Source organism: Mirounga leonina, unplaced genomic scaffold, assembly GCF_011800145.1.
Source record: "Mirounga leonina isolate KUSES-001 unplaced genomic scaffold, KU_Mleo_1.0 Mir_165, whole genome shotgun sequence".
Taxonomy (NCBI): Eukaryota; Metazoa; Chordata; class Mammalia; order Carnivora; family Phocidae; genus Mirounga; species Mirounga leonina.
Window position 1 is genome coordinate 29,337,498 of NW_023270415.1, and position 25,158 is coordinate 29,362,655.

The 25,158-nt window shown below is 37.7% G+C and overlaps 1 protein-coding gene across 1 annotated transcript in view; it reads right to left on the bottom strand.

The window, feature by feature from the left end:
* Positions 1–4,707: 4,707 nt before the first annotated feature.
* Positions 4,708–25,158, bottom strand: part of MRPS28 (mitochondrial ribosomal protein S28) — a 117,297-nt gene continuing 96,846 nt past the window's right edge. The window contains exon 3 of the mRNA XM_035011415.1: positions 4,708–5,392. Within this exon, the coding sequence (XP_034867306.1) occupies positions 5,227–5,392 (166 nt within the window). The 3' untranslated portion in view covers positions 4,708–5,226. The remainder of the gene's footprint in view (positions 5,393–25,158) is intronic.

The following is a 25,158-nucleotide window of genomic DNA, read 5'->3' on the forward strand; positions in this document are numbered from 1 at the left end:
AAGCCAGTAGATAAAGATGGTGTCCCAACTCTCAAAACCATACCAAAAGGAGTGGGAATTCCACTCAGGCAGGCAGCTGAGACAAGGACTGTGGGTAAATATGCTGCAAACTCATCATTGCTCAGAAATAATGGTATGTCTGAGTTATGTTACTGTCTAACTATCTTTTAGATATATTTAGTGATGCCTAATATACCAGTAAATTTCCAAACAGAACCACAAAATGGATGACAATTTAGGGTAATTCCATGCCTATAATTTTGTTTTTTAAAAAAAAGCCTGGTTCATTAGTCACTCCTATCTTTGTTTAACACCTTTCCCTTTCCCATTCACCCTCTGGTGCAGGTGTTAATGAAATTTGAAATGACTAATGGACCAAAAAACGTCCTGGAAAATCTATCAAATGGATATTATAATCAGCCTCCACACAATCTAACTTAAATGTTACTTGATAGGTGTAGAGAAAGAACTAGAAAAACCAGAAAAGACATTCCAGAAAAAGCAAAAAGGAGAGCGATTATAAAGTTCAATTCTCTGGTAAACCAGAAATTAAAGACTTACTCACGTGAGGTGAATTAACATTACAATGGTTATCTTCTAAATAATTCTCTAAGCCTGCCTCAGGGAGGTAGGAATTTACCTGTCATGGATGCTTACAGACCACTTGAGAAAAGGCTGTAATGGGCAAGGAAGACTCTACAGTTTCCATGGTTCTTACAGACACAGAGACACGTGTTTACAGACACAGAGCTCACCTCTAACAAAGAGCTTCAGCTAATTAGATAAGGCTTGCTCATCCTTATAGGACCCTAGGTTCTGTTTTGGCTTTGTTTCTGCCCTCCTGCCTCAAGGCAGAGATCAGCTTCTGCTTTCATCAGTGTTCCCTCAAGCATTTCTAGATGGCTCCGAGTCAAGGTCTAGAGAAAGTTAGGTGTTCTCTCTCCCCTCTGTAAGGTCCTGTTTGTAGGGCTGATTTCCTATTCCGATGCCATCTCCCTCCACATGAAAGACAGGGCCTGTCCTAGGGTCTGAGCAGGATTTGCATACTGGGACAAAACAGTAATCTTCACCTTTGTTGCAGAGAGATATATAGAGGCATGGGGTCATTATCTTATGTTCTCCAAACCCCTTGGCCTCGCCTGTGGTGTCTTGCCTCCTTCTTCCACCACAAAATCTCTGTGTAGTCAGTTCATACTAGCGTTAGCGAATGTCCAAGTCACCACATATTCTGCATACCGTTTCTATTGCTGTCTCCTTTCTCCCTAGCATCTCTCCATCTATATAGATTCTATGCAAAATGCTTTCCCCAGTATAGGCCAGGTTTAGTATTTAGAAAGAATTTCAGGGATATACAGAAAATATCATCTATTTTTCTAAGGATGTACCATGGTCGGTATTTATTAGAGAAAATTCTTTAACATTTTATTGATCAAAGACATAAACTCTTGATTAATCATATTTCAGCTGCTCAGGAATATGTAAATAGCTACACAACCAAATCTTGCCTGAAAATCTATAAAACCTTGCCCCTTCACCCTTTATCCCTCACAGACCTTTCTCCCACAGTTGCACTTCCTACTCTTAGCCTTTGCTTCCCAGAGGACCGGAGTGGACACAAACGCTGAGATCATCACTGTTCATTTGTTTGGCATGATTAGTTGACTTATAAAAGGAGTATTGACTTGATTCAAATATTTACCTTACTTTAATATTAAAGGAACAAAGATTGTTCACTGAAAACGGATTTTCTTGGAAATCTCAACCTGGGTGATTTTAATTAGGTGACTGATGTTTGGGGGGACTGATTCTCTAGGTTAAGACCCTGATGGAGGTTTTCACCAAGGCTGCAAATGGAGGACATGCCATATAAAGAAGTGAAGCAAGAAAGAATATTACAATACGGAGCAGAGGAAACTAGAGATACAATACAGGCTGCCAATAGGATCGTAGGGTCAAAGCATAGGAGTGATGTATAGCTTTGCCTGAGTCAGGCTGGGAAATCAGTGCCTGACATCAGACTTCTCATATATGCCTGGTGTATCCGTTTTCTAGGGCTGCCATAACATATTGCCACAAATTGGGTGACTTAAAACAACAAAAATTCATTCTCTCACTGTTTGGGAGGCCAGAAGTCTGAAATCAAGGTGTCACTGGGTTGTTCCCTTTTTGGGACCTCAGAAGGAGAATCTGTTCTAGAATTTTCTCCTAGTTTCTAGTGGTTGCCAGCAATTCCTGGCATTCCTTAGCTTGTGGTAGCCTAACTACAATCTCTGCCTCAGTTGTCACGTGACATTCTCCCTGTGTTTCTGATTCTCTGTGTCCAAATTTGCCTCTTCTTATAAGGACAATAGTCATATTACATTTAGGACCCACTTTAATCCAGCATGACCTCATCTTGATTATATCTGCAAACTATTTCAAAAAAGGTCACCTTCACAGATTGAGTGGACATGAATTGGGGGGAGGCACTATTCAACCCAGTATAGCTGGGAACTTGAGTGATTAAAAACTAGCCTTTAGATTGGTGTCTTAAGAGATGAAAAGGCATTTTCACTGCTCTCTTTATCTCACAATCCATATCCGATGTTAGGAAATACCACTGTCTCTACCTTCAAAATATATCCAGATAGTAACCACTTTTCACTGCCTGCATTGCTACCACACTCATCCAAGCTGCCATCACCTCTCATCTGGATTACCTGCAAGTCTCCTCAAAAGTCTTGCTATTGCTGTTTGTGTTCAATCTACTCAGGATCCTGCTATAATGTCAGAGTATATCCCTCCTCCACTCAGAATCCTTAAAGACCCTCCATCTCAGAGTAAAGGCCAAAGTCCATAGCAGGACCTACAAGGCCTCTCCTACTCTCCAGGTTCATCTCCTACTCCTCTTACTCTCAGCTACTAATGGCTTCCTCCCTGTTCCTTAAGCTGGGCAGGCACAGTCCTGCCTCAGGGCCTTTGCACTAGCCATTTCCTTTGTCAGAATACTCTTCCCCAGAGACTCATGTGCTAGCTCCCTCATTTCCCTCAGATATCATTCAAAAGTGAATTCCTGGAAACTATCTATGGTGACAGATATTAACTAGATTTATTGTGGTGATCATGTCACAACATACACAAATACCAAATCATTTTATGTTGTGCATCTGACACGGATACAATGTTATGTGTCAATTATAACTCAATTAAAAAGACAAGTTCGGGGGTGCCTGGGTGGCTCAGTCGTTAAGCGTCCGCCTTCGGCTCAGGTCATGATCCCAAGGTCCTGGGATCGAACCCCGCATCGGGCTCCCTGCTCTGCGGGAAGCCTACTTCTCCCTCTCGCACTCCCCCTACTTGTGTTCCCTCTCTTGCTGTGTCTCTGTCAAATAAATAAATAAATCTTTAAAAAAAAAAAAAAAGACAAGTTCGTAGAAGAGCTTTTTTTTTTTTAAGATTTTATTTATTTATTTATTTGAGAGAGAGAGCGCACATGCAAGCATGGGGTGGGGCAAAGGGAGACAGAATCTCAAGCAGACTTCCCGATGAGCATGGAGCCTGATGCCTGGGCTCGATCCCAGCACCCCAAGACCATGACCTGAGCTGAAACCAAGAGAGTCAGATGCCCAACCGACTGAACCACCCAGCTGCCCCAAGGAGAGATTTTTCTAAATACTCTATCAGTGGAAAAATAAAAATTATACAGTACAAAAAAGCAGATTCTTCTGTGAGGATTTCCACTGACACTACACTTAAATTTCAATCTGTCACTCTGATACCTCACAACCCCATTCCCTTTTACTTTTTTTAATTGAGATATAACTAACATATAACATTATATTAGTTTCAAGTGTATAGCATAATTAGATATTTCCTGCAAAATGATCACTACCATAAGTCTAGTTAACATCATCACCATACATAGCTACAAAATTTTTTGTCTGTTATGAAAACTTTTGAGATCTACTCTCTTAGCAACTTTCAAATACACGATATTATTAACTATAGTCACCATGCTGTATATTACATCCTATGACTTATTTATTTTATAGCTGGAAGTGTGAAGTATGTATTTTTTAACCACCTTCATTCTGCATACCCCACTCCTACCTCTGGCAACCACTAGTCTGTTCTCTGTATCCATGAGCTCTTTTTTTTTTTTTTCCTGATTCCACATGTAAGTGAGATAATATGCTATCTTATCTTTCTTCTTATTATTTCATTTAGCATAGTATCTCCAAGGTCCATTCATGTTGTCACAAATGTCAAAATTTCCTTTTTTATGGCTGAATTTTATACACACACACCACATTTTCTTTATCTATTCATCCACTGATGGACACTTATGTTGCTTCCACATCTTGGCTATTGAAAATAGTGTTGCAAAGAACATGTGGGTTCAGATATCTTTTCAAGTTAGTGTTTTGTTTTCTTCAGGTAAATACCCAAAAGTGAAATTGCTAGATCATATGGTATTTCCATTCGTAAATTTTTGAGGAAACTCCATACTGTTTTCCGTAGTGGTGGGAGCAATTTATATTCCCACCAACTGTGCAAGAAGGTTCCCTTTTCTCCACATCCTCACCAACACTGGTTATTTCTTCATGATAACAGCCATTTTAATAGGTGTGAGGTGATCTCACTGTGGTTTAATTTGTATTTCTCTAATGATTAGTGATGTTGAGCATCTTCTCATGTACCTGTTGGCCAACTGTCTTCTTTGGAAGAATGTCTATTCAGGTCCTCTCCCTTCCCTGCTTTATTTTGTCCTTAGCACATATCACTGTCTAACACACTATATACTTTACCCATTTATTTTCTGTTTCCCCAAGTCAAAGGGAAACACCACAAAGCAAGCAATCTTGTCTAATCGGTTTACTGCTGTTTTGAATAGTGCCATGCACATAGCAAGCACTCAAAACATATTTATTGAATGACAGAATTTCTTAGAATAGTCTATATTACCCCAATCAAAGGAAAGAATGGGTGTAAAAGGGAGGGGAGGAGGGGAGAAACAGCTAAAGAAAATTCTAACGAGTAAGAGCTATAATTATAGCTTTCATTTATTATGTCTTCTTTCAATCATTTATTCACAATTTTCTAATTGCATTCTTGATGAGTATCTGGGTTCAACAAAAAAGGAGTGAATGCACTAAGCCAAGTTTGTTTCTTTTTTTTTTTTTAAATTTTTTTATTCTTATATTATCCCCATACATTACATCATTAGTTTTAGACAAAGTTTGTTTCTTATTCACGATGTTCCTCTTTTGATTTTGCGTCTTTACTCTCCTGGACTCCTAAGAGAATTGCATCTGCTTCTAGTATAGTTGTATCTGCAGTCGCTCCCAGGAACCTAGATGTAAGTTCAAGATCTAATAGCCGCAGTCGGACTCTGGTTCCCTTTTGGTATTTCCTAAATAGTAAGAAAAACAATTCCATGAATTCTGCACATCACAATATGAACAACTAGTTTAAAGTAAAACTCAAATTCTAATTTTAATGTGGTGGCTCAAAATAAAGAAGTTAATACATCTTTCTTTTTTTTTTTAAACTTTATACCAGTATCTGAAAAATAGTTGTTTTTGACAGAAAAGTAATTTAGATGTATCAGAATTTTTATGTTAAGGTGCCTCTTAAAGATTTTATAAGCAAAATAAAAACATAGTCCAAACCAAAATTCAAACAAGTCAATTCTTGAAATTGATATTTATTTTAATATGTCATTCATTTTTTAAAATCAGAGAGTGAAATCAAGGGGAAAAAAAGATTTTCAGATACATTTTTTTCTTCTAACGTTAAAAATCTTCTTTTAAAGTAAAGGAAATTGTACAAAAGCAAAATGGAAAAAAGTCAAAATGTGAAGCTTAGCGCTGGGGCTTGACCACACTGTAATTAGTGTGATGACAGCCATAACATGCACGATGGCTCATTTTGATCAATAAAATCATATTTTACAATACCAAATGAAAACCTAAAGTCACTTGCCTTCTTCCCTGATCAAGTATTTTAAGAGTGCAATACCAACATTATGAAAAGGTGCAGGAGAATGAAAATATTGCTACTGATTGAAATCCAAAAATCTTTAAAGATCTAAATATACAGGTATACCTTGTTTCATTGTGCTTCCCTTTGCACTTTGCAGATACTACGTTTTTTACAAAGATTTGTGGCAACCCTGTGTAAATGAATGTATTGCTGCCATTTTTTCAATAGCATTTGCTCACTTTGTGTCTCTTTGTCGCATTTTGGTAATTTGCACAATATTTCAAATTTTGTCACTGTTATTATATTTGTTGTGGTGATCTGTGATCAGTGATTACAACTGGTTGAAAGCTCAGAAGATAGTTGCAGTTTTTAGCAATAAAGTATTTTTTAATTAAAGTATATGCAGCTAACCTTTCAGTAGGGTTTGAACTGCACAGGTCGACTTATATGTGTATTTTTTCCAAGAAATACAGTACAGTACTGTAAATATATTTTCTATTCCTTATGATTTTTCTCAATAACATTTTGTTTTGTTTTTGTTTTTTTTTTAGAGAGAAAGAGTAAGCACAAGCAGGGGAGGTGCAGAGGGAGAGGAAGAGAGAGAATCTTAAGCAGGCTCCATGCCCAGAACTGAGCCTGAGGTGGGGCTTGATCTCACGACCCTGAGATCATGACCTGACCTGAAACCAAGAGACAGACACTTAACTGACTGAGCCACCTAGGTGCCCCCAATAATATTTTCTTTTCTCCAGTTTATTTTATTATAAGAATACAGTATATATAATATACATAACATACAAAATACACGTTAACTGACTATTTATATTATCAGTAAGACGTAAGACTTCCAGTCAAGAGTAGGCTATTGGTAGTTAAGTTTCTGGGAAGTCCAAAATTATACACAGATTTTCTACTGTATGGGGGCTAGCGCCCTTAACTACTTCATCGTTCAAGGGTGAATTGTACATTGCTTTTTTAGATACAATGCTTTTATTGCACACTTAGTAGGCTAAAGTATAGTGTAAACATAACTTTTATATGCACTGGGAAACCAAAAAATTCATTTGGCTCACTTTATTGCAATATTTGCTTCATTGTGGTGGTCTGGAACCAAGCCTGCATTATCTCTGAGGTGTGCCTGTGCACTCTGAGTATTCTAAGTTAATTTTATTATTTATTTATTTATTTATTTTATTTATTTTAAGATTTTATTTATTTATTTGACAGAGACCGAGATAGCGAGAGCAGGAACACAAGCAGCGGGAATGGGAGAGGGAGAAGCAGGCTTCCCCCCGAGGAGGGAGCCCGATGTAGGACTCGATCCCAGGACCCTGGGATCATGACCTGAGCCAAAGGCAGACGCATAACGACGTGAGCCACCCAGGCGTCCTAAGTTAATTTTAAAATTAAATAATTTTACATAAATGGAAAGTAAAGAAACAAAGTACGCCAAAAAAGTCACTGGAAAAGGAATTTTGTAGAACATATAACGAGTAGTCTCCACATGATGTTTGATTAGGTGTTCTGAAGGAATTTATAAATGGTCCATTAGGTAAAAATGAAGGCTATTCAGTTTTTTTTCTGTTTTTTTTTTTTTTTAAAGATTTTATTTATTTATTTGACAGAGAGAGCAAGAGTCCAAGCAACGGAAGCTGCAGGACAGAGGTAGAAGCAGGCTCCCCGCTGAGCAGGAAGCCCGATGCAGGACTTGATCCCAGGATCCTGGAATCATGATGTGAGCCAAAGGCAGACGCTTAACCGACTGAGCCACCCAGATGCCCCAGGGTTCTTGGTTTTTTAAAAAACATATTTTTCTTTCTGATTGTAGAAGCAAACGTTCTTTTGTAAAACTGTAAAACAGTGAAGTCAGTCATATTTTCTAGTCCTTCTATATGTATATTTACATGTATGTATACATGAGTGTGTATTTGACAGCACAGATCTTACTTTGTTTAAAAAACTGAAGATATCCTAGAATATTAATTGAGGCATAGCTTTATATTCTTAGAAAACAGCAATTATAAGACATATTCTATATGAATTAACCACTGGGAAAATAAGGTTAGTGCATAGACAAGGTAAAACTGAACACTATTTTCTATATTACTTGGAACTATACTCTATGTTCTAATAGATTCTTTCATTTGTCCTTACAGCATGACTCACAGTAATTCATCCAATCAGCTTTGATTCATGTTGACCCCTCCTCCCCTCCTTTCCTGCAACATCCAGTTAGCAAGTTTAGTTCATTTCTTTAACAGATATTTCTTGAACTTAATCCTTCAAGTCTCGTCACCCCCTTTTTTTTTTTTTAAAGATTTTATTTATTTATTTGAGACAGAGAGAATGAGAGACTGAGAGCACGAGAGGGAAGAGGGCAGAGGGAGAAGCAGACCCCCTGCCGAGCAGGGAGCCCGATGCGGGACTCAATCCCGGGACTCCAGGATCATGACCTGAGCAGAAGGCAGTTGCTTAACCAACTGAGCCACCCAGGCGCCCTAGTCTCGTCACCCCTTAGCTGAAGCTTGAGGCCTGATGTGATCTTCTCAGAGCCACATTTCTAGCCTGCTTCTCAAGATGGGTTCCATACCTTGGCCTAATGCCCGCTCCCACATACTTCTATTCCTCTGTACTTTTGCTTCTGTTGCCAGCACTGCTTGAACTTATCATCTATCCCATTGATTCTTAAGCTCTAGGCAGAACTGGATATATCAAATGTAGCTCCCAAGAACCTTGATCTTCTCCTTGTTGGAATGAAGAGTCTGTCACTGGAATGCCCATGGAAGAAAGAGGTTTTGCGGTCATAGACTTAATGTAAATCTGAGCCCTGCTACTTACTGGTTGGGTAATCCTGGGTAACTTGCTTTCTCTGAACCACAATTTCCTCATCTACAATGATAGTGATTCCAACTACTTTGCAGCTGGAGGTTAAATGGGATAATATGTTGAAAACACTTAGCATATGACCGCAAATGTTAGCGCGCCTCACATACTTGTGTTGGTTATCTGCTTAAGTCTCTGATTTCTCATCAGTCTGTATGCCCCCCCAAGGTCTGGCACCGTTATTTATCTCTGGATCCTTCCAGTACTGATGTAGCAGGTACTCAAATGTCAGCCAATAAATTAGTATGATAAAAGCCACCAGGTCACAGGGGGCGCCTGGGTGGCTCAGTTGGTTAAGTGACTGCCTTCAGCTCAGGTCATGGTCCTGGAGTCCCGGGATTGAGTCCCGCATCGGGCTCCCTGCTCGGCGGGGAGTCTGCTTCTCCCTCTGACCACCCCCCCTCATGTGCTCTCTGTCTCTCTCATTCTCTCTGTCTCAAATAAATAAATAAAATCTTAAAAAAAAAAAAGAAAAGAAAAAAAAAGCCACCAGGTCACAGATGATCTAGAATTTCTATTTTCTTGGCTTTAGCAGCTGTGTACATTTACTGGTACATTTACTCAATCTCTCTGAAATTTGCCTGGCACTGTGCCTAGCATATAGTGGTTAATAAATGTTAGTTTTCTTCTTCCATTGTTCAATTGTTGGCTTCTTTCTTTTCACTTAGTTTTAGGAGTATTACTCATCGGTAGATTATAAACTAATCATGAGGAGATGAACAGTGGCTTTTTATAAAAACAGTTGAACACGCCACAAACACTAGGGACAAAAAATTCTGGGCAAAGTCATAGTAAAGAAGAAGTTCACAGTATAAGTGGTTCTGTAAATGATAAAAATCTCCAATTAAAATAAAAACAGAAACACCATGAGTGCCCAGTATGCTTGGTAATTTATGGAAGGCAAAAGTTTGTTCCCATTTTTAGATGTGGTAGCCTTTTTCTTTTTTTTTTTAAAGATTTGTTTACCTATTTTAGAGAGCGAGAAAATGAGTGGGAGGGGGAGAGGGAGAGAGAATCTCAAGCGGACTCCGCACTGAGGACAGAGCCCGACACTGGGGTCGATCTCAAGACCCTGAGATCACGACCTGAGCTGAAACCAAGGATACGACACTTAACCAACTGTGCCACCCAGATGCAGTAGCTTTTAATGATTTTAATGCTTTGCCTTCATCTCTAAAAAATATGGAAATTCTGGGAATTACCCAGTGAGATGGAAATGGGAGATGAAAAACAAACTGCAGGCCTTTATGTGTGTTGAAAGAAGAATTATCCAAATATATGCATTGTGCACTACATAAAACAAAACAAAACAAAACCTTTAAAAGATTCTCTTACTTCTGCTATCTAGAGTAGCTGTTTCTACTTTTATGGTACTTCATTTTTACTCTGTATTATTACAGTTACTTCCATGTGTTATCTCCTTTAACAGACTATAAGATCCTTCAGGGTGGGGATTTCATATCTGTCTCTTACAGTACCATGACGACATTTCACATAATGTAGCCTTCTGAACAGTGATTTTCACACTTTCCAGTATATCAGAAACACCTGAGGTACTGGTTAAAAATGCAAATAGAGGGAAGCAACCCTGAGAGTGAGGTGGCAAATCTGAGGTGGAACTTAGGAATTTACCTTTTTCGCAAGCTTCTCAAGTGATTCTTACTCAGGCTCCTCTGGTCACCACTTGAAAAAAATCTGGCCTAGAATTATGTTTATTATATACAGTCAAGTGCAGGAGGACAGGACAGTCTACATAAATACAAAAGGCCAGTAAAATGAGGACCTGTGACAAAACTTTGTGACCACCATTAACAAGCTTCAAGAGTAACAGATGTTTTCCATAAGTGACGACAGTCTTCTAGGGTAATTTAGACAGGTAAAAAAAAAAAGAAAGAAAAGAAAAGAAAGAAAGAAAAAAAGAAAGTCAGGAATGTATCATGGAGAAATGCACCTAAAAAGAGTTCCCTGAACAAAGCCCACTGACGGCCTGGAGTGGGGCTGCCTCCCCTGCACTCAAGACTATCCGTTCTGGAAAATCCAGGACATGGAAAGGTCAGCATACTTCCCCAACAGAAATAGCAGCATACAATTAATATGGAGTTTATCCTTACTTTAACTTTGAAACACTTTTTAAAGAAAAAAAAAGAAATAACTAATGTATTTCTGAGAATTCCATTTCTTCCAATGTAATTCGAGGTGAACCTTCAGTATTGTAGTCTTTGATAATCACTAATATTACTTAGTCTTCCCATTTGGGTTTCCATTGTTCCACATTACAATATTTAAAATGAATATGCCAGGGGCACCTGGGTGGCTCAGTCTGTTAAGCGTCTGGCTTCAGCTCAGGTCATGATCTCCAGGTCCTGGGATCCAGCCTCCAGTCCGGGAGTCTGCTTCTCCCTCTCCCTATGCCCATCCTGCCTGCTCGTGCTCTCTCTCTCTCAAATAAATAAAATCTTTTAAAAAAAATAAACAAGAAAATAAAAGGAATATGCCAGCAAACTCTTTTCTCAGATTGTTTACGCAGCCTTTTTTTTTTTTTTTTAATTTTTTAAGATTTTATTTATTTATTTGACAGAGAGAGACACAGCAAGAGAAGGAACACAAGCAGGGGCAGTGGGAGAGGGAGAAGCAGGCTTCCCGCTGGGCAGGGAGCCCGATGCGGGGCTTGATCCCAGGACCCTGGGATCGTGACCTGAGCCGAAGGCAGACACTTAAGAGTAGCCACCAGGTGCCCCTACGCAGACTTTAAATGGTCACTTTATTCAAATATTTTGGCCTAAGTATAAAAATCCAGAAAAGACAATGTAGTGATTGAGAACATGGACTCTGGAGTCAGAAAACTAGACATGTGAAGTTTTATCACTTATAGATATATAACTCTGAGCTACTTTATCTCTGTTTCAGTGTCCTCATTTGTAAAATGGGAACCCATGTCCTAGGTTCTTGTGAGCATGAAGTAAATTAACACATGCTGAGCCCTTATAAATGCTCATAACTGTTAGCTATCACCATCACTCACCACCCCCAACCCCCAGCATCATCATCATCAACACGAACCCAGTAAAAACTGATCCTCTATGTTGGAGTGATGCAGAGTACAAGAGCACTTTCAGTTACAATGGAATCAATAAAAAATTCATACAGAAGGGAAATTTGGAGGTGGGTTTTCTTCCCATATTTGCTTTGATTCAAATTTTACTTATTTTAATGGTATAAGCACTCTTCTTTTAAAATATAACAAAAATGTTCTACAAAAATGAAAACCATTTGTTTTGAAATGAATGTTGAATTTCCAATAAGGATGTGAGGCAAAATAGCTCTGAACAAAAGCAAGTAAAATTCAGAGAACTACACACTGAACGGTCATTTCCCAGCACTGACCACAACATAACTAAAAACAAGAAAACCACATATACTGTCAGTCACAAAAGGGTCACATTGATTTATCTACTCTTGTACTTTTTTCGGGAGGGGCTCAGGAAGACTGAGGGGCAGGAAAAGGTGTCTCATTTTACCTATCTGCTATCCCTCTTGCTTCATTAACTTTTGGTGGAGTTAAACCTTTTATCAATCTATTTGTATTTTTAGCACATACCATTTCTTAGAAGAGGAAGACAACAATTTCTATAGATTCATTATTTGTTCCTCCAAGCAGCAATCTTTAGCTTCATTTTAAATTCAATAGTAGCCTTAACTTCTAACCTAATCAACCATCCCCTTTCATGATTTTTCTAAACCTGAATCTGTCTCCTCTGTCTTCTTTTTATAATGGAGTTTTATTATTCTTTTATCTAGTTCTTCCTCATTCTTTTGATTGTATCAATGGACTCTTCTATAAATTGCACAGATACCCATAACAAAATTTTACTACAATGTGAAAGGGGTTCACAGATTACCTGAAGGCCAACCATGGACCTCTAAGATTAAGCAGCCCCGCTCTAGATTTTAAGTCTGTTTATCTTTCTTGAAGGAAAAGAAATGGGATCTCATTTTATTGACACATCATGGCCCTGTGATAATTACTTCTGTTTTATTTCCAAAGTGCTTCTTAAGGAAACCCAGGACTTTACTGCACAAGCTCATGGAGCTAATGCTCAAAGCCATACAAAGCCATACAGCTTTATTTTCTAAGGGATATAAAAATCCATAATAGGGGCACCTGGGTGGCTCAGTCATTAGGTGTCTGCCTTTGGCTCAGGTCACGGTCCCAGGGTCCTGGGATGGAGCCCCACATCGGGCTCCCTGCTCGGCGGAAAGCCTGCTTCTCCCTCCTCCACTGCCCCTGCTTGTGTTCCCTCTCTCGCTGTCTCTCTTTCTGTCAAATAAATAAAGAAAATCTTAAAAAAAAAAAAATCCATAATAAATGTAAGGAAAAAATTTTCTTTTATTATCCTTGGTCACTTAATAAAGTCTACCCTATTAGGAATGAATAAGGGCAGGTGTTCTAAAAGAAGAATTAGATGCACAGCAGCATTATGTTTTCAAATTAAAAATATGGAAGAAGAAAGATAAATCAATAAAAAGTATCCAACAAAAAACAGGTTTAAGATGATTATCTTTTAAGAGGCTGGATGGACTCACTGTCTTGAATATTGGGCCCACCATAAAGCACAGATTTTCTAAAATGTGTCAGAAATGCTTAGAGGTACTTTTTGGTTGTCACAATGATCAGGTTGACATTTAGCAGGGGGTGGGTGGAATGGAGACATTCTGTAATATACAGAACTCTCTGCACAACAGAGTTGTCCTGCATCTGTGCTAGACACTGATGTGGGTGGAAAACCTACTTATAATTATCTAAGCCTAGAACTATATCTGCTAAAGATAACAAGTTATTTTTCTAAATAAAAGTTTAAGTATACACTAAATTTCCAGAAGTGTGATTACTGTGTAAATGAAGAGAAGACTGACTTTGTTCAGAATGTTCACTGTTTCAGAAAAATCACATCACCATAAACAACACCGCCATTTCATTTTTGTGTTTTGCTACATGTGGTAAGTGTATCTTCTTTGTAGTTTAACCTTTGGCCTACTCTTTGCATTGGTAGATTAGTCCCCTCTATACCTGCCATCTAAGATACATGATTTATGTTCTTATATTTCATTGAAGTGGAACGATAAAAACTTAACAAAAATATCAATAATACCAAACGCCACAGCCCAACATAACTTTTTGTGAAAACAGAAACACTTTAGATAAGGCTTGAGCACTTAAATATGGTTAGTGTTGAGTGAGGAACTGAACTTTTAAATTATACTTAATTAATTTAAATTTAATTTAAAAAGCCACATCACAGTGCCACTTCAGACCATTTCAAATTGACAAGTAAGCATACTTGTCCCACAATATATAAATATACATTGTGGCAGAAAGGCTAGTTTTGCAGGCAAAATAGCATTCTGAAATAATTTGTTATAATAAATACCACTAATTAGATTCAGCAATAATAAAGTCAGATACCTGTTTGCCATCACTAACCCCTCAAACATTTCTCTCCTTTCTGTTACCTTTTGTATTCTTCCTCAATTCCATGTGTGACATTGTACTAGACCCATAAGCAGCTCAACTGTCTTATTAGATATTTTGATGTTATAGTTAAGTTCTCCATAAAGATAGCTTTCCCCATATTACAGCCATAAAATTAAGATACATGGAAGTAAAATCACTTGCCTAATGCTACAAAGTGGTATGAAAGGATTCACAGATTTTTTTTTCCTCTTCCTTTTCTCAAGTTCTCAATTACCTGTGACTTCTGGCAAGAACTATAAACTTAATCCCTTTAGGGGTGGTAAGAATTTACCACTTCATATAAGCTTATAATGTCTTCCCTTTTAAATAAAACATAGAACACACTGTTGTCATCTGACTCATTATTTTGACTGCTCCCCCATTAGAAAAATGATGACTTTCAGTGGTAACAAATAATAACATCCAAAAAAAAAAAAAGAAATCTCTGTGGCTTCATGCAATTTTGTCTCTTTTTTTACTTTTTTTTTTAATTAGGAAAAACATCCCAGATATTATTTTTCAGAAATCTTTTATTTCATAATAAAACCACTGAATAATACTGCTGTCTTGAAAGGCAAATAGGATGTCTCCAATGAGCACATTCAAAATAAAAATAGCCTGTGTTTCTACTGCTTGGTGTGTTTCTTTCTTTTAACTTCAAGTGCTTGCTTCTGACTGATCTTTGTGAACTCCAGCCTAAATGGATTCAATCCCAGCCTTCACCATGACTGCTCTCTTCCACTGTGTGTTTTCTCAGACCATATGCTGTAGTAAATGAGCCTGCATGGCTGAGCTGTTTAGGAAAAGGGCAATTAAATCTGGTTTTGCATTTCTTTATTAAGGACATGCTTTAAAGACTTTCCTTTGGAGAGGTTTTTGACATTCTTTCCATAGACATTCTTTAACATCTGTCAGTGCATGCTAGTGATGGTTCTTACAGACTTAAAATAGAGAGAATCCCTGTGACTAGTTCTTTGATATAAATATATTAATAATACAAAACTGACAAATATAAGGCTTGGATTAAACCTCAGTATCTAAAGAGAATATTGTGAGGAATTCTGCCTTTGCTAGTCAATTTAGCTGTCTTGTTGTAATCATAATTCTCAGAGGTTTTTAAAAATAGTTCTTTTGAAATCATTAGACATCTACATTTTTATTCCAATGAATTAAAATAGTTTAGAACTTTCTCTGATTTTCATATAATTCTTCATTTAAAGTTTTAAGACTTTAGAAGTAAATTTTTTCTTTTCCTTTTTGAAAAGAAAAAGTTAAAATATTTCTACTGGTTCAATTAACACCTATTTGATTTTTTCAAATTTATACAAATGTTCACAGTAATATTGATCTCTATGTGAAGCCAGAAACTTGTCCGTGTGCGTGTGTGTGTGTGTGAGAGAGAGAGAGAGAGAGAGAGCACATGTGGAAATGTGTGTACTTTGTTCTTCAAATGAACTTTGTGGACATCAATTTCCCATCTTTAAAAAGCACAGTGTTATGGGGCGCCTGGGTAGCTCAGTCGTTAAGCATCTGCCTTCGGCTCAGGTCATGATCCCAGGGTCCTGAGATCAAGTCCCACATTCGGCTCCCTGCTCCACGGGAAGCCTGCTTCTCCCTCCCCCACTCCCCCTGCTTTTGTTCCCTCTCTCGCTGTGTCTCTCTCTCTCTCTGTCAAATAAATAAATAAAAATCTTTAAAATAAATAACTAAATAAAATGAAAAGCAGTGTTAGAAAAGATCTAAGATCTTTTGCAGTTCTATGATTTTGTTCTACTTTTATACAATGTTAAGTATTTGAAAACTGATATAGTGTTAAATGACTTTAAGTGCAAAACATATATACAAAATGCAAGATTTTAATAATTTTATTAGCTATGTAAAATATATAAAATGTTATTATAGCCTTAAATATTCAATTAACAAGTGAACCCTATGCAAACTACTTGGTGCATTCTGAATTTGTCTCACTTTTTCAAAATACCATCTGCCATGTTTCCCTGACCTATCTGGTCTATTGCTTCATTCTGTCCAGTCTGTTAGATGTCCTTCAAGATTTTCTCACCACCATATTATCCATACTGTATTATCAAGCACAGTAGCTATGGTTAACAAAATGAAGGTAGTAAGTGTTCATAAAGTTCTACAGCTCTCCAATATTTCCACTCATTAAAATTTAAAATGCAGGAGCACCTGGGTGGCTCAGGTCATGATCCCGGGGTCCTGGGATCGAGCCCCACATCGGACTCCCTGCTCCGCAGGAAGCCTGCTCCTCCCTCTCCCACTCCCCCTGCTTGTGTTCCCTCTCTTGCTGTGTCTCTCTCTGTCAAAAAAAAAAAAAAAAAAATTTAAAATGCAGCACAAATCTTTAGTTCTAATTTATTATCCCAGGTCATCAGAAGATGTAAATGGGAAACAAAAATTGTAACTAGTACTTCTGCTACCAAAAGCCCTTTGAAAAAACTAATGATTATCCCTTAAAAAAAAAAAAAACTAGAGAGTGAATGTGCTTATTTGCTAGGCCAAAATAAACAATGCAAATCAACTGGCAACTGGAAACCTACTTGCCATTGTGGCCAGAGCAACAGATAGTGTTCCTAATACCAAACTGCCCTCCAGTTGCAATCGTCCTAAATAAGGATTTTCATTTTTTTCTGTAATTCTAATATAAATGTATGATTTTGTTTTTCCCCTTAACCAAGTTCTTTTTAACCTTTACTATGCCAGCCAGTATTCTGTGTCACCATAAACAGAAGTTTTGTTTCATTCAAGCATTGATTTATTTTATGAAATGTGAAAACGAAACATCTTTAAATTATAATAACTTTACTTTTTAATAATGTGGAATATGCATACAATGTAATATATTAGATATAGAATCAATAATCTTTTCTCAGAGCTACAAAATAAGATGTATCAAGATTTGAGACACCTGAAATATGCTGATGACTCACGCTGGGATCAAACCTGGAGCAAGTATTATGACAGCAAAGCAAAAAGGGATACATTTTGGGGTATATAATTTTTAAGCAAATAAATGTATTTATTGCCAGAGAAAAGTTTTGTCTGTGTAGAACAGAGGAAGGAGTATGAGCTTTATATAGTTAGAGAAAGATCTAGGTTTGACTGTGATTGAGTACAAGAAACTTACCTTGAATGGACTGTTAATTTATCTGTAAAAGGAGGTTAATATATACCACCTGGCAAGGTTGATGTGAAGCTTCATGCATTATAAGGTATGGAATGTGCCTGGCACATAATACATACTCAATAAATACTAGCCATTATGAAATTCACCACATTCATACTTCTATAAAGTATAACAGACAACTGAAAGGATAATAACGTCAAATATGGATGTATAGAAGACACCAGAACACTGTTCAAATGAACAAGTCTAGTAGCAATCTTCAATGTATATAAAAGAAACAAAGGAACATAAAACTCATTGAAGGCATTCTTCTGAGTTTGAATTTGGAGCTGAGGGAAGGGGCTAATAAAATCCAGAAATTACTTTACAATTTATAGGGACAGATTTGTTGACTCTACAGGGAGTCAGAACTGGAAGGCATAACTGAATTGCTCCTGGAAGCTTTTTACAATTTTTTCCCTTTTCTTCTCTTTTCTTTTTTCTTTTCTTAAGAGTACTTATGCCAGGGGTCCAACCCAGACCTACCCCATCAAAATCAATGGGGTAGAGCTGGAGATACATGTACATTTGGGAAAAAGCTCTTCAAAATGTGTTTGGTCCCTGACCTTGTTCAAAAAGCATTGGTTAATGTGTTCGTAAGTTAGATTCTCTGAGTCTTTGTCTCAATCAAATTCCAAATGAATCGTTCATGGTAGTTTCTGGGCCAAGCTGAATCTTGCCCAATTCAAGCTTTAATTTCCTAACAAGTGCATGCAGTACAGATATTATGTAGAAGGTCAAAATTAGAACTGCACTTTTAAATGTCAAATATGAGATCAGCAAAGTTGTTTTGCCATTATGAATACTGAAGAGATTAATATGTATTTTCATCTAAGCAAAGGGCTGAATCATCTTATGTTAGCTATATAAGATTTACTGCAGTTAAGGATATATTTTCATGACCAAAAGATTTTCAAAATCACTTCCACAGTGCTTGAAAACCTAACACTTACTAACATATACAACAAGAGTAAATTTAGCTCAAAAATTACCTTATGGCGGAGGTTATCTCCTCATTACCTCAGCTCTAAAACATCTTTGATTATTTCCTCCACTGGTAGAACCTCTGTCTCCAGATTCCTAATTCTCTGCACTTTTGACTACATTAAGAGAACAGAAGACTTCTAAATTCATTGTACCAACGCATTTTCAGAGTTTCCTTTTTTCTTTTAATCTTGTTTCTACCTCTCTAAATTAATTACTTATTAAATAAGTATTGTTGAATTTTCAACAAATACCTACTCAACATCTTTATGAGGTAAGGGGATACTAACAAGAAAGAGAGAAACTATCCTGTCCCCTCCCAACCCACAGAGTCAAAAACAGAGTGAAGAGCTATATTTCACTTTGGCGGGACACAGAACTACTTTAGCAGGTTGGTCCTGACTTCTGTGCCCTTTCAACAAGAGATGAGACTCTCAGATGCCTTTTGGAAAGCCAAATACTTAAAAGATGATTCTTGCAGAAGCTTATGTGGGCTGGCAAGGGTGAGAGAGGAAAATCTTTTATAAAAGAATTGGACCCATACTGCAAATTTCACGCAATCCAGAGTGTTTTTAATTTTTAAACAGTCTCCGATGTAGGCCAAGAACCAGTGTCAATGAGGAGAGAAGATGAAAGGGGGAGGAGGAGGGAGAGTAGAAGGTGCAGGGGGTGGGACATAAAACTCCTATCACAGACCAATACTGAAGTTAGGTTGGTTTTAAAAAGACCCTCAGACTTGGAATAGAGCTTGTGACTTGACACTGATTAGCCTTGGTTGATACTTGCCCTTCACACCTCCAAATCTGGGCATATTTATTAAACACTCTAGTTCATGCCCTTTAATTAAAAACTGAGGTCACAGAAGCTTAGAGAAGTTAGAAATTAGAAATAAAAAATAAAACTAACTTTAGTTTAAAGGCATTTCAAGTGATAAGGTGGTTTTAGATTAAGTTCAAGCTCAATAAAAGTCAACAATGTGGCTTTGCTTCCCCCAAAAGTTAATGGAATTTTCGGCAGAATTAGTACAAATATATATTCCACATAATAATCCCAATCTCCTTTCACTTCTCTGACTATATCTAGAGAATTGTCATCTATCTGGGTAACACAATCATAGGGTCTTGTTATTTGAGGTCTATCCCGAAGAAGACAGTAAAATAATGTTATGTTGAATGATGAATTAAGGGAAGGAAAACATGCAGCAGGTTGAACAAAAGAAAACAAAAGAAGAGAAAGGACCTTATTACATGAGTGAAGAATCTGAAAGGCTTTAATATTAAAGAGGTCACAATATTTATTTCGTGCATCTATTTTGTGTACCTCCAAAAAAGAGAAATAAGAAAAATGGGTAGAAATTACAGGATGGCCAACTTAGCACATTTCAGTGTACTATGAGGAAGAACTTCTAACAGAGTTGGCCAGAAAGAGAATCGGTTGTTTTGTGTATTAATGGAGGAAATCACAGGGAATTTTTTTCCTTCTGATTTAAGTTGTTTCTGAGAACATTGGTATCTCTAGAGTGATTTTGCTCTAAATGCTAACAGAGTAAAATACTGTTGACTCAAAAATCTTGGAATGGAATTCTGAAAAAAAAAAAAAAAAAGAAATATTATATAGTTCAGAGTCTCTGAATCAAAATCAAAGCACCTATTTATGATTAAAATTATAAATAAAAGCTTTTTTGTTTGCTTTTGCTTTTATTTAGTAGGAGGCTGTGGTTAATTCCTTGGGGTTAGGTAATGATATTATTTTAAAGTTATTACTACCCAGAACACAACATTCAAAACATACTAAAATTCCAAAAGAACAGTGTTAGGTTAGCATTTTGACTAACGTAAGTATCTCTAAATAAATTCTTATGCTTTTAAGGTAAAGCAAAGCAAGATAGAATAGTGACTTAATTTTTCCCTTTACAATAAAAAGGGATTAGTGGTCCTTAATAAGAAATTCTTAACTTCGGGGCATCTGGGTAGCTCAGTCGTTAAGCGTCTGCCTTTGGCTTAGGTCATGATGCCAGAGTCCTGGGATCGAGCCCGCATCAGGCTCCCTGCTTGGCGGGAAGCTTGCTTCTCCGAGCTCTCCCACTCCCCCTGCTTGTGTTCCCTCTCTCTCCATCAAATAAATTAATGAAATCTTAAAAAAAAAGAAAAAAAAAAAAGAAATTCTTAACTTTGACAAGTACTCAGTTCCCCTCTCAAATTCTATTTACCTGCATCTAGATTCCCTTGGCCATGTAAATGCACTTCCTAAATCAGTGCTTACAAAATGGGAGAAAAAAAATCTCAAGATCCTGGAGCTTTTTAACTTGCCAAGAAAACGCGAATGAGCAGCTAAATTCTGTTCAGAGAACAAATGCCACGTCATATTAATAGCTAAAGAAAGCCATAGTTTATTGGTTTACTGACTAGATAACTAAAACCTTGGATAACAAACTGACAGCGTTTAAGAACAATTCTGTTTCCCAATTTTCTCATTTTATGCGAACAATTCTATGATCATTATGCAATCTCGGGCAAGGCTACTTCTTTTGTGAAATGGGAATCACCAGATTACCTACCCTACTAGGATTTCTGGTGAGACTGTGCAAGAGAATATGTCCTCACATGGCCCTTCCTCAGTGCACACGTAGCAAGTATAACTAGCAAGTATAACTAGCTACTTTCTGTCACAATTAATGTAGGCCTGGCTGTAAGGTTTACTGTGGCTGGCAAATTGATGTGTCAGGAGGTTGATGCCTGTTGGGGACGGAGAGCAGTTGACAAAAAGTTTCCAAAGATGCCCTGTTCATAGAAATTGGATTTAACTTTTGATGGATGTCAATCAGCTAATCTACCAGATAGGCAAAAGCAGTTGGACTTCTGAGGAAGTGTGTTTCTAGACCCTAGAGGGCCTCTCTGTTGAGAGCAGGACCCATGTGACTAAGCATATGGGAACAGAGTATGAGCGCTGAGGGAGATGGGCCTGGCATGACTGCTTGCTCTGGATCTGGTGCTCCAACCTGTCAATTTTTCACTGGTTTATTCATTCAACAAGTATTTCTTAAAAGCCCATCTGTGGCAGGTACTCTTCTAGGTGCTGGAGTAACCACTGTTTAAGACAGGGTTCCAGCACTCACAGTTTACACTGTGGTAGGGAGAAAAGGACAATAAACAAACCAGATAGGAGTAAGTGCTGTATAGAAAATGAAAATAAGGTGATATGATGGAGAGGGATGACATTAGCCTGGGTGGTGAAGGAAGGAATCTCTGAAGAAGTGACATGTAAATGGATCCCTGAATGACAAAAGAGTCAGCTGTGTAAAGATGGGGGTAGAGCATTTCAGGCAGAGGCACAGTTAGTTCAAAGGCTCAAAGGTAAGACAAAGCTGGCATGATTGGAGAAGAGAAAACCAGCGTGTCTGGAGAGCCCTGGGTGACAGGGAGACGGGTAGGAGCCAGAGGCAGAGAGGAAGGCAGGAGGGAGGCCAGATAGTGCTTCCATATACCAATGTAAAAGGTTTGGGGTTTATTTTAGATGCTCACGAAGAGCCCGAGTAGAAGGGGAATGCATGATTAGATTTCTTTTTAAGACCACTCTGGCTGCTCTTGGGAAAATGAACTGTAGGGGACAGGGATGGAAAGATGCTGGGTGGGGAGGGCTCAAGGGCTAATCAGGAACTTATCCACAGGCAAATGCATTGCAGGAGGATCTAGGCTGTGCTGGCATATCAAATTGCAGACTTACAACAACCAGATCTAGCTCTATCGATAATACTGCCTATCTTGGTTATAAGTCATTCAGGATCACAGTAGAGCTGCGCTGATTCTTTAATACACTGCTTGTATTCTTCTTAGTTTAACAAACAATTTAGGCAGGTGCACAACCATCTATTTCCTATCATAATTGGCATAGGCCTGGCTGTAAGGTTCTCTGGGGCAGGCCAACTGACTTGGCAATAGAGTTGGATCCTTATGAAGACAGACAGCAGTTGACAGCTTTCAAAGATGTGCAGTAGGATCTAGGGATGCAGAACTTTCAAAATTTTCTAAAGCAGTATTTACTCCTGCACTTACTCATTTATATATGTGTGTCTTAGTCTGCCTGGGCTGCTATAAGAAAATACCACAGGATGGGTGTCTTAAACATCAGACATTTATTTTCTCACAGTTCTGGAAGATCAAGGTTCTGGTTAATTTGGCTTCTGGAAGAGACTGTGCTCCCAGCTTGCAGACTGCTGCCTTCTCACTATGTCCTCACATGGCCCTTCCTCAGTGCACACATAGCAAGAGAACGCTCATGTGTCTCTTCCCCCTTTTACAAGGACACCAATCCCGTTGGATTAGGATCCCACCTTAATGATCTCACTTACCCTTTATTACCTCCTATTGCCAAAAATAGGTCCTATTGCCAAATATAGTCGCATTAAGGGTTAGGGCTTCAACATATAAACTTTGGGGGAACACAATTCAGTCCATAACAATGTGTTATTGTCATATGAATTCCTATTTGTATGAGTACATGCAAATATCAGTTTGAAACATATATTTGTTATAATTATGTACCACACAGATACTCAGGATATGAAGAATAAGTGTGATCTTAAGGAGTTTAGGAGTCTAGCAGGAGAGACAAACAACTACAACAAAATACGGAATACTACACTAGAAGTATATGTAAATACAAATAGTTCTCTTAAGGAAAAAATGTCAGGGAGCCCTAGGGAGAATAACTGGTATTTATATTAAATTTTATAAAGTGGAAATTCACCAGTGAGGCAGACAAGAAAATCAAGAACTACCTCAAAACCCAATTTCTTTTTTTATTTTTTAAAGATTTTTATTTATTTGAGAGAGAGAGAGCATGAGCAGGGGGGAGGGGCAGAGGGAGAGGGAGAAGCAGACTTCCCGCTGAGCTAGGAGCCTGATGTAGGACTCAATGCCAGGACCCTGGGATCATGACCCGAGCCTAAGGCAGTCACTTAACCGACTGAGCCACCCAGGTGCCCTCAAAACCCAATTTCTATGAAAAAGGTCTCCCTCTGACTACCTTAGCCTGAAAATATATATCCTTTTACTGAGTTTCAAGAATAATTATTGTTGACATAGTTCATTTGGCCATTTAAGTAGTGCTCAGAGGTATGACTTCTACTATTGAACTATTTAAATCTTTCATTACCAACAACTTTGAATGAGTGCATGCCTTGTTTTCTAACTAGAATGTAGGTTTCTTCAAGGTAAGGATCATATCTGATGAATCCTTCAACAGAGTAGGAGCCTAGATAATAAATGTTGCTTTGATTTGATGAGACTAAAGGATACAGAAGAGAGATTAAATGTGAGAATTGGAGCTTCACAATCAATTAGGTTCTGACTCCTCACTAATGAAGAGAATAATACTGGTTAATTTCTCTGGGTCTCACTTTTTTCTGGCTCTTACAAGCTCTAAACCTCCATGAACATACTAGTTCAAACTCTTATTCAACAACCCCATCTAATTAGGGGTGATTGTTAAGGGTTCCAGTCTCTACTACTTTTTTTTTTTTTTAAGATTTTATTTATTTATTTGAGAGAGAGAATGAGATAGAGCATGAGAGGGGGGAGGGTCAGAGGGAGAAGCAGACTCCCCGCCGAGCAGGGAGCCCAATGCGGGACTCGATCCTGTGACTCCAGGATCATGACCTGAGCCGAAGGCAGTCGCTTAACCAACTGAGCCACCCAGGCGCCCTCTACTACTTTTGATAGTCTCCTTTCTTGTTCAGACTTTATATAACAACTAAAAGGCCATAAAAATTCATTCAATATTATATTTAACATAAAAGGGGGAGAGGGAGGGTAACTAAAAACAATTCAATGATCAATCCTTAAAGTTTAAATTTTAACCTTAAAATACAGTTAAAATCTTTGTTAACATCTAGTACAGCACAACTAATTGTTCTACTTCAAGTAAATTACAGGGAAGACTAGGACAGGTAACACTGGCAAGCAAATTAAAAAATACTAACTTTTGCTTTCTAGTGATTAGATTTAAACATATGGTTTAAACATTTCACAATACAGTATTTATATATAAACAAAAATACTCCAATGCTAACGTAAAACATTTAAGTTTTGCATCTTCTATTTTGTAACAAAACCTTATCCTAAAAGAACAAGTGGGCTAAGAAGAAGCAATTCAATTAAAAAGTATTTTCTCCAACAATTCTGAAATAGACTAGTTTAGTAATTGTAAAAATGAAAGAAATTAAAAAAAAGAAATCGTTCCATTTGAAAAGTGGTTACAGTTCTAACTTTATAGTGGCAAACTCCTTTGTTAGATCACATTAAATAAATTGGTTGTTAAAAACTAGTGCTAGCAACAAGTAATTCTGATGTCCAAGTATGGGACAAGCTCCATGACCACAAAATGATGCCAGTTCTACCTTTTAAATACAGTTTGCCAAGAGGAGTGTGTCATTAGCCAGGCTTGGGTGAAACAATCCGCTGCCCACAAAGCTACTTTAATGTACTGTCTCTATTGAAAATCACAGCAATCCAACAATACATGACGATACTTTCCCATCACTGCAGCAATTCCCACCACAGGCAACACTTTGTCTCCAACAAAGAGGGCTCACATTCTATGTCTGCAAAAGCCCCAGTCCTGACTAGTA